Source organism: Thunnus maccoyii, chromosome 9 (assembly GCF_910596095.1).
Source record: "Thunnus maccoyii chromosome 9, fThuMac1.1, whole genome shotgun sequence".
Taxonomy (NCBI): domain Eukaryota; kingdom Metazoa; phylum Chordata; class Actinopteri; order Scombriformes; family Scombridae; genus Thunnus; species Thunnus maccoyii.
This window is the reverse complement of record NC_056541.1, coordinates 27857145-27873502: the sequence shown is the minus strand read 5'-3', so window position 1 is coordinate 27873502 and position 16358 is coordinate 27857145. Positions and strand designations below refer to the sequence as shown.

The 16358-nt window shown below is 41.3% G+C and overlaps 1 protein-coding gene across 2 annotated transcripts in view; it reads left to right on the top strand.

Annotated features, from left to right (window-relative positions):
* The window catches only part of galnt9 (polypeptide N-acetylgalactosaminyltransferase 9), a 97027-nt gene that overhangs the window by 28327 nt on the left and 52342 nt on the right, over positions 1 to 16358 (top strand). Inside the window, exons 1-3 of one of the 2 annotated variants that reach the window (XM_042420040.1) lie at positions 1409 to 1546; positions 1794 to 1960; positions 12542 to 12716. In XM_042420040.1, the coding sequence (XP_042275974.1) occupies positions 1440 to 1546; positions 1794 to 1960; positions 12542 to 12716 (449 nt within the window). In that variant the 5' untranslated portion in view covers positions 1409 to 1439. Of the gene's footprint in view, positions 1 to 1408; positions 1547 to 1793; positions 1961 to 12541; positions 12717 to 16358 lie in introns of those variants that run through there. The other variant, XM_042420042.1, reaches the window with a different exon arrangement.

Below are 16358 nucleotides of genomic sequence, written 5' to 3'. Positions count from 1 at the left end.
AATTTGGCTCCTCCATACAATCTCGAGATGCAACGTTGGTTTGTCCCCCTCTGGATAGCATCACCTTTACACTCAGCTGTACTTTGTGTTTAGTGCTAATTAGCAAATGCAAGCATGCTAACACATTCAAGTAATATATATTGGTAAACATCAGCATTGTTAGCATGCTGACTCTAGCATTTAGTCTAAAGCACAAAGTACATCCTCATTGAGCCACTAGCATGGCAGTAAACTCTTAGCCTTGGTATTTATAGTGCACAAATAAACAACCGTGTCTCCTAAAAATTTTGTTTAGGTACAACTAATTTGCTTCGACATGCACGTTAAGGACAGTAATTGTGGCCTGGATTAATTTCACTGGAAAAGTTTTTTCAATCCAGGAAGTGTTCTTTTACGTCACAGAGGTTGTAGGACAGGGTTAATATTCTGCAACACATGTTATTAGGTTTAGGCTACTAAAAAAACACTTGGTTAGGGGTAGAGAAAGATTGTGGTCTTGGTTACAAATAGCAAAAGCCAATGAATTGCCCTTGACTTTTCCAGTATCAAACCAAGAACATGATTTTTCCTGTAGATTAACCCAGTGCCTAAACATAATCAAAAAACTAAAGTCATACTTTACTTGCTATAAATTGATATTGTAGAAATTGTACAAATGAAGTAAACTGTTAGCAAATACAAATTAGCTGTATATAAACATAATTTTTAGGAAACTGTAATAAATATTATATAGTCTTATGCGAATGAGAACATAATCATGAGTACATTCCGCCTCTTTATAATGTCAAGTATAGTGAATACCACCAAAGGTTACTTTGTCATGAACCTGTCAAACCCAAGTGAAAATACTTCCATTGGTTTCCTGACTCTAGAGAAATGTACTTTTTGCTCATCGCACGGTTTCAGCATCACAGCTATACTGCATCGGTTGTCATAGTACAGTACAGAACATCCAGGTCTGGGAGCTGCGGTTTTACCATCAAATGGAAGCGGACCTTCAAATGAAATCTTAGAAGAGTGCTATTTTTTCCCTTGCCAGTTTGGTGCACTAAGGAAGAAGTGACTCAGGACACATTCTTTTTTTTTGGAGAGAAAATGTAAGGCTGCATGCACAGTGGGAATACACTTCGAATGTGACACTAAACGTTTACTCAATTATTGATAGGAAAAAAGCATCTTAAACTTAAACTTAAACTTAAACTAAAGAAACTATGAGAAAGAAGAAAATAACTTACTGTCACATCCATTTAATAGATCCTTCTAATGGTGAATGTTTTGACTCGTCAAACAGATGAAACTAATCAAATTAATAATATCAGTGTTTCATTTATTGCAGATGTGTCAGCTCCAGGGCCCTGCTATTGCACATGCTTTCTGGCACACTTAAATGGAGCAGAGCCATCGTTAATGTTATTAGTTACACCTGTGCCCTTTCTGCTATGACAAGTCAAAATGTCTCCTGTGAGAAAGGTTTAAACTGTTGCTGTCAAAGTGGGTTGAGGGTCACCCTACGGTCTTCGGGGTGGCTCCAGGAGTCCTTGAGGAGGTATTAAAGCTTGTTGGGGTCCATTAAAGGATGGAAATGGGGATTAGGGATTTTCTAAGGGGTTTTCATCCTGGAGCTCCTTTAGCAAAATTTTGAATTTCTTACTGTAATTTCACCTGTCTTTCATACATTGTTTTTTCTAATGTTGGTGTCATCATCATACACTGCATACACATTTTTAATTCTTCATTTTTTGTTCAGTTTTTAAACAAAGAACTAGCTAATCATGTTTAATTTATGTGTACAGGTGTAAACTGCTGACGTACCCAGAGGACCTTCCCCAGATCTCTGTGGTCTTCATCTTTGTGAATGAGGCTCTGTCAGTTATCCTGCGCTCCGTCCACAGTGTGGTTAACCACACACCAGCACACCTGCTCAAGGAGATCATCCTGGTGGACGACAACAGTGACAGCGGTAAGGACATTAATAGCTTTAAAAAACAGTATTAAGGATCACCACTTTAAGTAAATATCAGCTCTGCTAATCAGAGGCCACAGCCAGTCAGTGTGGAGGTTTGATGCAGTTTCTTTCTTTCTTTTCTTTATTCTATTTGAAAGGGCTTATGTATAGTTTTAAACATAAATGTTGCCATTTGATGCACTGTACAAGAGTTAACTTGAAGCTAGTTTTCATCTGCAGGCCCTTGTCACAATTAAAACATATTACAGCACAGTACTAGACAAAAAACATAATACAAAGGATAAAGAATAATACAGAATAAACATAGTACAAAGAGTATAAAATAATACAGGGTAGATATGACAAGGTTACACACAATAGCACATCACACATAGCCACAATGTCAACTAGAATGACTAATGAATACAATTAAAATCAAGAATATTTGTGTTTATAAGAAGACCGTAGGATAAAATGTAAAATCAGTGGTTGCAGAGCTGAGTAGATTTTAGTAAATGTTTTAATTTGGTTTTAAAAGTACTGAGGGAGCTGCAGCTCTTCATGCCATCAGGTAGGGCATTCCACTGAGTTGTGGCTTTTACAGAAAATAATGACTGATCAAATGTAGTGTGATGATATGGTGTGTCAGTCAAATAATGGAGGAAGGGCTGAACCATTTAAAATTGTATAAACAAGGCACAAACTAGAATATAATCTAAAATTCTCAAAGATCAATGAATTTTATTTCTTTAGTATACTACAGTGATGGTAATGCATCAGCTTTTTGTCTAGAGTTAGCGTTTGTTTATATAACAACTTATGGTTGTCTCACCAGTCCTCCCCCAGCATGTAATACAATAAGACATATGCGAAAGGATCATCAGCATAAATATTTTGGCAGCATCCAGAGAGAGACAATTTTTTCTGATGTATCTAAAGTTTGCCAGATCGTACTTTATAATTTTTACCATTTTTTTTAACATGTTTGTTAAAATTAAAATTTGGATCCAGTACCACGCTGAGATATTGAAAATCAGTGACTATGTCAATCCTTTTGCCTTTGATGAAAATATCTGCATTCTGAGGTTGTATTGTGTTTTTAGTGAAAAAACATACCTGTTGTCTTAACATTCAGACTGACATGATTGATCAAGCCACTGTGTGATCCTTTCCATTGCGGTTGTTAGCTTAGCAGCTGCTAACTCAGCTGTTTTTGCATGTATGTATACAACAGTGTCATCAGCATACATTTGCAGTTCTGCGACACTGTCGAGGGAGGTCGTTAATTTACAGGCTAAATAATAGGGGAACTAACACTGACCCTTGTAGAACACCCATTGTACACTTCATGATACTGGACAGTGTGTAGCAAATTTTAACAAATTGCATCCTATTAGACAAATACAAAGATATCCATGCCAGTGCTCTAGATGAAAAATTGAACTTAGGGAATTTTGAGATGAAAACATCATGATTGACTGTGTCAAATACTTAACATAGATCTAAAAATACAGCACCAACCACTCCTCGTTCATCAAGCCTATATTTAATTTGCTCTATTAAGTGCAAGGTAGCAGTTTCGGTGGAATGATTTGCTCTAAAGCTGAACAAGGAGTTCAAACTGCAACAAACTGCAATTAACTGCACGTGATGTAGACCAAAAATTGCTTGTGTTCAGAAAAGTTGTTAATGGTTCAACAGCAACTTTCTCTGCAACCTTTGAGAGTACTGGCAGTATGCTTAATGGTCTATAATTGCTGGCTTCAAGCAATTTTGATCATTTCCTTTTTTGCATCATATTTAATTGTTTCTTGTCTCAAAGTGTATCCTCTCCAACTTTAAATCTTAAAACCTGTAGAGCCTGTAGTTAATCATTGTCTAATGCTTTAGGTTTGCTTTTTCAGTGGAGACAGTCAACCTATTTATCATGTTTTGTCTTTCTCAGTGGAATCTGAACTAAGGCGTCATACACAAATGAGTTGGTATGATGTTGCTGGACTGCCAGAGCTGTCAGTCTTCTTATGCTATAGTTTTTGTGCATTCTTGGGTATATGCATGTGTGTTAGTGTGTGTGTGACACAGTTTTGTGTGTGCGTATGTGTGTGTTTTGTTTTTTTGAGTAACAGTTGAAAGAATGGAGAACCCCTGAGGGTGGATTCTTGAACACCAGGTTTTAAAATAGCTTTAAAACAAGGGGAAAGAGAGGTGATAGGATTTGTCTCGTCCTTTTCTAAACTACTGCGTACCACTGTCTCCATGGCGATGTGGGCAAATGCTTCAGTTGCCTCCACACCATGACGCCCACAGCAGCTGACGATGCTCGGCTCCACATCCCAAAAGCTTTCCTGTTTTGAGAGGGAAGGACAATGAACTAGATTCCAGACGACACTTGGAACCCCTTCACTTGGCACAGAGTAACAGGCCTGCCTCCCTCAGGCTGGCAGAGGAAAAGGGCGCATGTAAATAACATACTGAGAGAAGGCCGAGCAGGAGTCACCACTGGCACATCCCCACTCCCCACTGGGGCTCTAACAGGCTACCATTAAAAAGGAAGCCGTTTATATCTAATGAACAGACAAAAATGGAAGCCAATGCCTCTTTCCATTGCATCAGTTTGCCCCACACGTTTGAATTCTACTAGAGTTTTCCTGGAAAAGATTTTTGAAGGACAACACTATATTTTATGATAATATTCAATTTCACTGGACTTTACATTTACTCTGTCCCACAAAATGTTGTTCTTGTGAGGGTGTAAAAGACTTTTAGACTCTCATCCTCCACAACACCTCTCGGCTGAAATCTATAATGAAATTATTTCAGTATTAAAATGAACTATTGTTATCTGCAGGAAAACTCTGATGCTTTAAAGCTGGCATAATCAATACTTGTTATATTAACAATGGATCAAATTACTTTGTTTAATGTAAAAGATGTTGCTGATATGAACAAACAAAAAATTATCATCCGACTCTGCAGTTCCCCTCAGCTCTACGGATCATTTTAGTGACTTTTAATGGATTGTTTTGGTTTTACGCCCTGTAACTTAACTGCTTTGGTTCACTCACACCACTCTCACTGCATCACTTTCAGCAGCAGTGGGCACCTGTTTTCAGTGAAAAAGCTCTGATTAACCCACTGTACACTACCCACCCAGCACCAAACAGCAGACAGACAAAGTTAACAACCATTTGGTGAACATAATGCAGTATTTAGCAGCTAAAAAGCCATATATTTCCCTCAGACTCACGTTACAACCCCTACCTCCCGCACTTCTTTAGTAACCTTTGCTGTAAAGTGTCACACAGACTGGCATTTAACATTGTGTGCCATGTGCAGTTCACTGACATCATGGTTCATGACTACAAGGTGTTGATGTTTTCAGCGACCACTTGTCTGCTGCTGCCTTTCTTTAATGAAAGGTCAATTTCAGGTCACTATCTGCAAACTGACACATTCGTCAGTCGTTCCTACTGTCCGTTTACCAACAGTGATGGTAATTTGCGCAGATGTGTGAACTGTTGGGAGCCGCTCTGCTCTGACATTAGACAATTAACATGCAGGCTGGACTGCTTGACCTTTTCTGGATGGCTCTGTCTGTCCCCTTTCATTTAAACAAGGCTCAGCGAGATGAGTAGAGGTACAGCCACACTCACTACTGGCATAATGAATCACGCACAGGAAGCATGTTTGCCTTGTCGCCGCAACACATTTCCTTTGCTGGGACAGTCGGTGACATTTATTGGTGGCTGAGAGGTTTATTCACAGCACTGGTTCTACTGTGAACTAAATTCACATCCCCAATGACGAGCTGTAGCTGTGTGTGTGTCAGGAAGGACAACTCCAATTCATTGTTGTTTGCCATGTTAGCTGCAAGGAAAGGCTTAATGAGCCCTAAAGAATTCAATTCCAGCAAATACCACCACCGAACTGATAACTTAATGATTCATATAATGAAAACAGGATATAAACTGAGCACCAGTTGAGTACAGCTTGTAGTATTAATTTCAAGTGGAGCTGAATTACTTTAAACATTGCATATATTAAATATGATGAAAGCTGCTAAATGGAGGATTTGCTCAATAACATATTGCAGGAGATTTGTTTTACACATTGGAACACTTACAAAAAAATATTTTAAAAAAGCACTGATTCTCAAGTATTACTATGATTTTCATATTTATCCATAAAACAATCTGTCACCTCTAAACAAGGGTCTGAGAACAGTGTTGTAAAGAAAAAGAACAGGTCAAATGAGTGACCAGCAATAGCAGTTAGATATTAAAAAGACAGTATTTAATTTGTGTTAGAGAGTGTATCCCTGATGGTTGTTTTCATAATTTATCTGTCAGTGAGTCAAAAAAAATCAAGCATGTGTTGCAAAGTTGCCAGAGCAGAATATTAAATGCAACGGATATAACAGTGTTAAGAGTGGGTTAAGGGTGGAGGAATTCAAAAACATGAACCATTTTAACATTGCTCTGACATGCTGCTGCACAGCTTATTTCCCTAAATGCACATCTACTGCCAGTACACAGTGCCAACGTTTCCTACTCACACTGAAGGGCTTATAGCACAGGATAGCCTGGATGAGGAGTATCATTTTACTTTTGGCTACAAATTTCTGAATATTTAATGAACATCTTGTGGGCGAGTCAGTTTACGCAATAAGTATCTTCACTAGTCTGCTTGTGATCGATCAAAGCGATCAATTTCAGACCTGTTTCTGTATCAGTCCATAAATCCACAGCTGGAAACTCAGGAGAATTTGGCCTGTGGTTAGTGCAGTAGAAGTAAACGAGAGTTCTTTGGCTGATCATACTGAAAATCCTCTGGGTTATTTTTGATACGTGTATACTGGTAGTTAGTGAACACATAGGAGGCATCTATGTGGGAGGATGCAATTCAAGCTTTGCAGCATGTGCTGGAGGTGAATACGAAAACAGTTTAAATAGCCCAAAGCATGTTCAATACCTCTCTACCATCTATCCTTAACACAGGAGCTTCCATAATCCTCCATTTCGTCAGAGGAATTCATGATGCTCCTTGTGCAATGTACTATGTATTCATTTTAAATTCATAGCATGATGGATAGTTATTTATCCTCTGCTATGTTGCACTGCCAGTCCTTTAAAATGTATTCCCTGCTCCATAACTCTCCTCCCGTGGATGCAGTCCAGCATTTTATTTGCTAGGATCAAAGGGACGCCCATAACTTTTCTCCTTCCCAGCAAAGACCTGTAATTATTACACTCTAATAGCTTTTATCATATTGTAGCTGCAGGGTCAGCTGATGATGGAGTCCCATTGCGCAGGTTTAAAACCTGCAACATTCAAAACAGCTAAAATGCAAAGGGATTTGGTAACAGTGAAGATCCAAATGGGAGTGCAGTTAAGATGAACCTCATTATTCACAATTTTGTTTTACGTGAGATTAGTATTTAATACACAAAACATGTTAGTTTCTACCCACCACTTTGTGATGCTTCATACCAAAGAGATGAAAGAGAAAAGGTCCAACTTTGATGAGTCTAGTTCTCTCAGGATGGCCATTTATGTTTTTGTAGCATTTTTGTTTTTCTGTTGATTTCAAATACCAAATTGCATATCTACAGTCCAGACAGAAACCAAGTGCCCATGACTCAGTCGTTGCTTTAATTTGGTGTTAAATGCTTCAAGGGTCACTGCCTCCAAATGCACCCTCTTTTCCTGCACCCTCTTTTCCTGCCATATGTTAAGACTCTCAGACAGAATATGACTCCTGACAATCTTTCCGCTCACTGCATCTCCTCAGTCACACAGACAAGGGATTAGACTGCCATTTTTTTTTAACTTTCAGTGGCTGATTTATGTTGCGAGTCAAAGTCAGAAGCTAGGTGCTGCTCAGAGCCTGTGTGCCACAGGCGTCCTTATTAATCTCTCCCTCAGAAAGTGAAACGCTCAGCAGTAACCCAGAGGAGAAGCTCAAACAGCCGTCTATCCTCCAACAGAACACAGACAGCAATTTGTGCAACTCGCTGTTTACCCAGCAAACTTTGTTTCCAGTGATGACTGTGAAAGCAGAGGAGTGGAAATGTTATAATCCAGCTGGAATAAACACATCAGCAGTGGAATGCAAAGATAGTGACACTGTACAGTAACCTTGAACATTGTCTCAGTTAGGATAATTGAATGAATGCTGCCTTGTCTTGATATATGCATCTAGTTTGATTTAATGAGATTTATGAGTTAAAAGCACCTCAAAGCTGCCAAAGATCAAAACATATTTTTGCAAAAATACATGAGTCCTATTTTCATCTTTTACCTCACTCATCAGTTTGGTGTCTTTTTTTCAATACAATTGCTCTCATTTCCTATCACTATTTGGCATCTTGCTATTTGGAGCTGCCAATAAGTATCAGTGTTGAGCAGTATAGGTGTTACTCAGTAGAGCCTTACAGTAATGCACCTACCTTTGACATTACTTTGACAATTTGAATATTGGCTTGTTCGCTGTCTTACAGGAAATTTAATGGATAGTTGAGATCAGTTTTTAGGAAAGGGAGAGCCACCACAAACAACATCATTCGGTTATAAGAAGACATCCATAGAAACTTCAACAAAAAGGAAATAACCCTGGCAATATTCTTTGACATAGAAAAAGCTGTCGACAAGGTATGGCACAACAGACTCAAATACAGACTACTGGACACCAACCTCAAACTCCCAAAACCCACCCAATCCATCATCTCAAGCTTTCTTAACAACCGCCAAATCAAAGTTAAAGTTGCTTCTACCATCTCAACACCTTTCACCCCCCAAGCAGGAGTTCCTCAGGGTGCAGTTTTGAACCCCCTTCTCGTTCTACTATACATTTTTAATATATACTACCCCCCAGCCACCATAGCCAAAGTCTCGCAGTTGACCTCGCTGACCTCTGCTACTGGTCCAGTTCCAAATGCCCAAAACTAGCAGCCAAAAAACTTGACATATGCATAAATGAAATAGAAATCTGGTCAAATATGTGGAGAATCAAACTAAACCCTGCCAAGACACAATGCGTCCTCTTCACCAAAAACCCACACCTGCAGCCCAACAACAGTGCCAACTTAACACTATACAACCAGAAAATCAGTATCAGTAAAGAAGCAACATTCCTCGTTGTAACATACCAAAACAACATGACCTGGACAAAACATGTCAATAACCTGGAACAAAAGGCAAACAATAGACTCAACCATCTCAAAGCCCTCTGTGGAAAGCATGGTGCATCACCCTCTACAGTCATCAAAGTCTACCTATCATACATCCGACCACTCTTTGAATACTCTGTCCCTGCCTGGATCACCATTTCTGACAACTAGCTTCAACAGTTGCAAACAATCCAGAACAAAGCACTAAAACTAGCACACAGACTCCCATCCTACATCAGTAATCATTATATACACACCATAACAGGCATCAAAACTTTAAGATAAAGACACCAAACAATAGGACTGAAATACCTGAGGACAGCAACAAACAATCCTTCACGCCAGAGAACCATAAGGGAAGCAAAATTAACAGTTGACACTCCCCTGTCGTTCATTCTACAGCTAGCCAAAGCCCCCCAGCCACCGACTCCCCATGACTGACTAACCAAACCTGGATACACAGAATACTATTCCACCACTGCTGCTTAATATCACCCACATGCACACACATACATCATGTAAGTAACACACACCAAACACAAGTTTTTTTGTTTTTCTTTCATTTTGTTTGTTTGTTATGTTTGTGCCTCGGCCCACATGCGTCCTCAAACCTCATGAGTCCTCCAGCTCCTTCTGCCTCTCCTTCCGCCAACCAAGACCAAAAAGGACACAAGACCACCTACTATGGATAGAAAAGGACATAAGCCTTGAGCTATCCGGGCCTGTGATCCTCTAGTCTAGTCACTCACATCCTTCTCACTTCAGCAATGGTGAATCTGCTCACAGATCTTACTTCTTCAGGGATGGAGTTGTCGCTCCAAGCTTGCTCCTGCCCATCGTACCCTGGCCTCATCGCTGCTGCTGACAGGCATCTCTTCTGCTTCAAGTGCCTCGGATGGGACCACGTAGAGAATTGTATGATGAGGCCTGCGCTCACTGCTGAGGACTTCCTCTGACTCAACACTGGCAACAGTGGGACCATTTTTGGCTGTGTGACATCTTGCTCTGCCGTGACGAGAGTGACCTGTGGCTCAAGATAGATCCCTGCATTGATGACGAGTCTCCCGCCTCATCTGGTGCTCCGCCGCTGCAGCTGCCTCTGCAGAGGCTGCTTCACTGATGGACGATGACGACAACCTCACGTCTGTGTCTGCAACATTGCTGACACTTGGAAATCCACCACCAACTTCAGTTTGCCATGTTTTCCTGAAGGTCATGGCCATGGCAGCGGAGTGTGTAGGGCTCTTACTCCCCCCACCTATTCCACCCAAACTGGTTAGCTGGCTTCATGAAGGCTTTTACAGCCTGGCTCATCTTGCTCAACCTGCCTTTATTTTGCCTCCTCTCCCGGACATTTTGCAGTGTGTCGAACTGTCCTGGAAGGACAGGCTGTCCCGGTGTGTCCCACCCCCCAGAAGAGGTCCTTGAAGCCCTCCTGATTCCTCACTCAGCTGGCTGGACAGCAAGTAGGAAGCTGCAGCCTCTGCTGGTGCAGGATAGGGACATACTGGAATATTTCAAGAAAATTTTCTAGCTGGGCATGTAACTGGCTGCGGCAGCGAACAATCTGGGAGTGTTGGGCGTCGCTGCAGCTAATACCTGCTAGACACCCCCCATCCACTGCAAACAGGCTTTCTGGGCTGCACCATTGGCCAGATGAAAACCTGATTCTCATGTGTGGCTGGGACTCACCGCCTTACAGAAGAAGGACAGAGAAGACTTCCTGGAAGTTCCTATAGCTCTGGATGGGCTTTTCAGGTCCATTTCCTCTGTCACTCAGCACTTTAAGAGGCTGGAAGGGGAGAAGGTGCAGCTGAGCCGCCATCTGCCGCTCGCACCTTCTAGCCAGAGTGGAGACAAGGTGCATCGCTGTAAGACCATGGAGAGGAGGAGAGCACGCAGGCAGGGCAGAGCACCACCAACCCCTGCCCTGCATCAGCCACTTCCCAGACCACCTCGATGGAGACAACGCAGCACCAGCCCTCCCATGACCATGGAGCAGCCCGTCATGGGGCAAAAAATGCTGACAGCCCCCCACAGAAGCTGGCCTACGTACGGGGAAAGTCTGCGGGACTGAAATGACTGTCAGTGGGAGGGGGGGCCACATCAGAGTAAAACAGGTTTTTGGCTGCTGTCCCCCAGTTGGCTGCCTGCCCTCTGACACAGTTTTATGAGGAATGGCATCACAGCTTAACAGAGTGGATGGACAAAAAACTTGTGATTTTTCACACAGTTCTGCCGTCTTCCTCCTCCATTCTTGGGCATCAAGGAAATGAGTCTATCCTCCCAAGAGGAGATAGATTCTCCCTCCAAGGCAATCCAGGACCTACTGCTGAAACAGGCTGTCTCCATCATTCCCACTCATTACAGACAAAAGTGGATTTTACTCTGAACATGGGAAGTTTCAGACCCATTTCGTAACTCCGCATCCTGAACCAGTGCATGGTCCAAAAGATGTTATGAGTGCTGTTCTCTTGGAACCCATGGATGGCCTTGCAGCAGGCAGTTCTCAGACTGCTTTGGGGAGCAGCGGTGACAGTTTTGACTGTCATGCAGGTGTTGGGGCATTCTCCCGTGATCCAAGATGACTCAGGGAATGAGGTGTGCAGGGTCTCTGTTGTATGGTTTTTGACCCCTGTGAGGTTAGGCCATGGTTACACCCAGTTTCATGCTCATATTAACTGAGCTGGGTTGGGCCCCCTACTGCTCTGCTGAAGTGGCTTAGATTATAAAATAATAGTAAGGCCGTGGCGACTTACTTACCTATAGCCAAGTGGGCTCAGTGAGGCAGTCTGATGACATGTCACAGCAGGGCGAACATTCATTGGGCTCCACCTATTGTACCTGCTGAGTCCATTAGAGGGCAGAGCCTGTGTGAGATAGAACAAAAGTTATGATATTGTAACCCTAGTTCTATGAGCACAGGCAGAGCCCTCTACCTATGGACCATGCTGCTCCTATCCCATCTGCTGAAGTGATTTCTGGATGTGAGTTGCAGCAAGATGCTGCTTTACTGTGTCGGACACGTGTAATCAGTAGGTGCGTCCTGATAGGGTGATTGCGTGTGTATGGTTGGAGGAGAGTATTACCCATAGAGTCCAGTAGAGGGCTCTGCCTCTGCTTATAGAACTAGGGTTAAAATATTGTAACTTTCATTATTTGCCCAGCACTGGTTATCATCCTGTGTACACTTTTTTTTTTTTTTAGCTAAATGTGTAAAAATAACCAAACAATTGTTAAATTGAACACTTATTTTCACTGCAGTCAAAGACTGCAAGGCAATTTGGGCCAGAACCATTCAACATTAATATTGGGTTAGGTATCCTGGAAACACAATATCATTTCCTAAAGCTGCCTGGTTAATGTTCTCACACTGTCATTTGGATGTCACTTAAAGGAGCATTCTCTCTAATCTGCCCCTTTTCAGTGGAGCTGAAATTCAACTTGGACCAGTATGTGAACAAACGCTACCCAGGCCTGGTAAAGATTGTGAGGAACAGCAAGCGGGAGGGCCTGATCCGAGCCAGAATACATGGCTGGAACGCGGCTACAGCTGCTGTCGTCGGCTTCTTTGATGCCCATGTCGAGTTCAACACTGGCTGGTAAGAAAAGGTCATGTTTAACTCAAGAAGGTCTAAGCTGTTTCTGTATCCTCTCTCACCTTTGCCTTGGTGGGTTGCTTTTTATGTTTCAATACAGAGGGATGTCATGTAAGATTATTATCGTTGAAATATGCAGTTTAGTCTGCCTTTAGCATTTTGATGTAGCGCCAAGCCAAGTTCTAACTGAGTCAGCACTTTTGAGGAGAATGACCCTTATTATTAGTGAGAGTTCATCATTAATAGCCTATGCTCTCCCTCTTGCATCTCTTTATAAATTGTGAGTAATGGGGTTTGGTTAGAGCCGAATAAAAAAGACATAGTAAATGACATTACCTGTCCAGCAAATACAGTTATGACAAGAGAGAGAGCAAAACACTATGAAAGGCAAGATTGAGTGTAATTAAAGAGGGAGCTGAAATGTTGAGCATTTCGACATTATTTTACTTGCGGGCTTGGTTTATTTTGCAATATGAAATTACTTTTGGGGGTCTCAGTCCAATGTCTGCCTGCTGCTTAAGTTTACTGGCAAACAAGTCACTCAAATACATGTAAATGGCATCTAATTTGAGCCTGTCATGCTGTCAGTGTTTGAAGATGTAGCGTAGCTTTTGTTCCCTGGGAAGATGCCTGGGAGGCAGGAGAGGGACGGGTAGGGATAAAGAAAGGAGAGGAGGGATGGATGAGGAAAGCACAGTGAAACATTTCAGTTATATATTGTTTACAGTCCCTGAATTAAGCTCAGATTTTTTGGCTAACGGGATACTAGGTGTGTAAACAAATATGAATCCATTATTTGTATATGAACACATAATGAACTCTAACACAATTTACCACAAACATCACACCTCTTCTTGTAAGTCAAATTGAAATACACATTATCATAAACATACTGCTACAATGAGATGAACTCACTCTTTACAGTGTACAATTTAGTTCTTGGCTCATAATCATCAGATTCAGACTCAAAGCAGCATGACTTTCTATGAGGCAGATTCACTAGAATATAAACAAACAGGCTTACAGGCTACAAGGACGCAGTTGTATAGATAGCTTTCATATTTAATATTCAGACATTTGGTGTTGTTCATCCTCAATAACTCTTCATCAGTTTTAATCCACTTATAAAGTTGAACATGTTGCACAGGTGTTATTTTTTCCTCATTATCTGATATTAAATCCTGGCTCTTTATCCGACAGTAGACAGGAATTTGACAAACTGAAGTTAGGAGTCATCTCAAAAGTGAAACTGACAAAAGTGCTTTTCAGATTTTTGTCAATAGCTTTCTAGTTTTTGTCATAGACACTTACAACCAACTTCATTTCATCTAGACCTTCCCCCATTGCATGTACAACATGCAGTGAGCTATTGTACACTGATTTTGTCAATAGCTTTCTCACTTCATAGACACCATAGACACTTCAGACCAACTTCATATCATAAATTCATCCAGCCCTAATCTTAATACTACACAACCTTCAGTGTTTTAAGAAAAATCCATTGCAATTATGACTATGTTTCCATAGTTAAAACCCCTGGTTGTATTTTCACCTGGACCAATTACATTTACACAACATTTATTTAGATTCACTTTAGACTTTTTTTCTTTTTTAAAAGTAGGGTTTAAATACAAAACATGATTTTACATGTGATTAATTTTGCTACATGGCTAAAATATGATGTTATTTTGTTGTTATCAGATAAACTTAAACGTAGATGCATATGTATGAAGAGCATAAATAGTGGAAAACAAGTTAACACAGAAAATGAAGTAGTCTGGAGGATGTGCTACTATCTGTGATACAGATAGTAGCTTTGACACTGCCATGCCAACATATCAGACCTTACAGGTTGAAAACATGAAAACAGGGTATTGACATGCTAGTTAAAGTATGCTTTATGTTTATTTTATTAAGTGTGTAGTATATATGAATCTTACTGTTTCTCTTGTGGTTTATTAAGATGACACAAAAGCGCTAAAGTTTAGTGTGAAGATTACTCTACTTATGAAATGAATTAAGCATACACATACAGTCCACTATGGATTAGTCAGCCATTTACCAAACATAGTGACCTGCTGACCCTTGCAAAGAGATGATTTGATATACCTCGATCACTGCCTCTTGCCAGACTGTTTTATAGCATGAATGGGAACTTCAGGCCTGGAGGCTACAAGGGGAGCCGACCAGCCGTCCAGCCAACAAGCAGCACTCAGGGAGAAAGTTGCATCATTACCAAGGTGCATTACAGAACATAATTGACACCCTGGTGGTTCCCTCATCTGTTTCCCCATCTGTTCTTGCTCAAAAATAGATGTGCCTTTCATGCCCCCATATAACCCATTCACCTTCGTATAGGTTTCCTCCTCGTCACTTCTTATGCTAGCCTTGCACTCACCCCCTGTTTTACATGCCGAGGCTGTGTCGGCGCATTTCCTTTGAGTTACTTCACCTGCTGCCATCATATCTTCTGTTTCCCCCCCACACACCCTCACCCACATGCCCACCTCCATCTTCCTTTGATAACTGACTGCCTTCATTTTTTGTTTTGGTGCTTCAGATTCGCTTTTGCGTGAGGTTATATTTACAGGAGTCAATGAAAAGTAGAGCAGAATCCCTGTGATTTCTTGGTTAAGAGATATAGCGAAGCAGGAGATGACAGACATTTTCAAGAAGCTTGCTCGTGTTGCTTAGATTTCTTTGTGTGTTGATTTGCATTATCTTTTGTATGTGTGCCAATATTCTCTGCTCCTCCTTTATTCAGATAGATTCACTTGTGGTATCTACACTATCTATTTGTTACAATGGAAGAAGCCCCCTATTTATCATAATATGATTATTCACCATGGCACATACAGTGATAAGTGAGATGGATGGTCCCTCTAAATGTTGTGGTGAGTCTCCCTCAATGACCTTGTGCACACTGCCTGTGCATACTGAGCCAGAGACAATGCTGCCAGCTCTCAGCTGCAGTGGTGTGATTCATTGGCATGGCGTTCCCCCTGGGGTGCTGTACATTTGCAGCTGAAATGTATTGCTGGTTCGCATTACTGTTAAAGCAAACATAATTGTATCATACTGTATAGTGCACTTGACAGCTGTTTCCCATTCCTTTACACCATGTTGGTTTATGAGGAGTTAAGAAGCGGGTGGTTTTCACCAGAGGAGTGATGGAATCTGATTTCCATGGCTTTACTCTGCCTTAATATGAGGATATGAAATCGTTGCCTATCATTGATGCGGTATTGCATCAGCTAAATGCTCACAATCCATCTCCTCCAGTGCTTTATATCCATCCATCCCTGAGACAGAGGGTGTCCATTCTGCTCCTAACAAGACCCGTTTTCCTCCCCTCGCTCTGTAAATAAACAGGATTAATGGCAGGAAATGGGAGCGTGTTGTAATTAGGACCTACTGTATGCCACACTCGAACCACACGGCTGCAGAAGGGAGGCACGGGGAAATTGATATTTATTTGGTTTTTTGAAACCCCTGCACAGTTGCAATCTCAGGTTATTAACGTTTAATGATTAGCAGTGTGGCAGCTGCTCCCTGCTGAGTGTGTGCTGGAGATAAGATTGTCATTGTGAGGAGGTTGTAATGAAATACATGCCTCAGAAAGCAACACTTTGATGAATGTTGAAT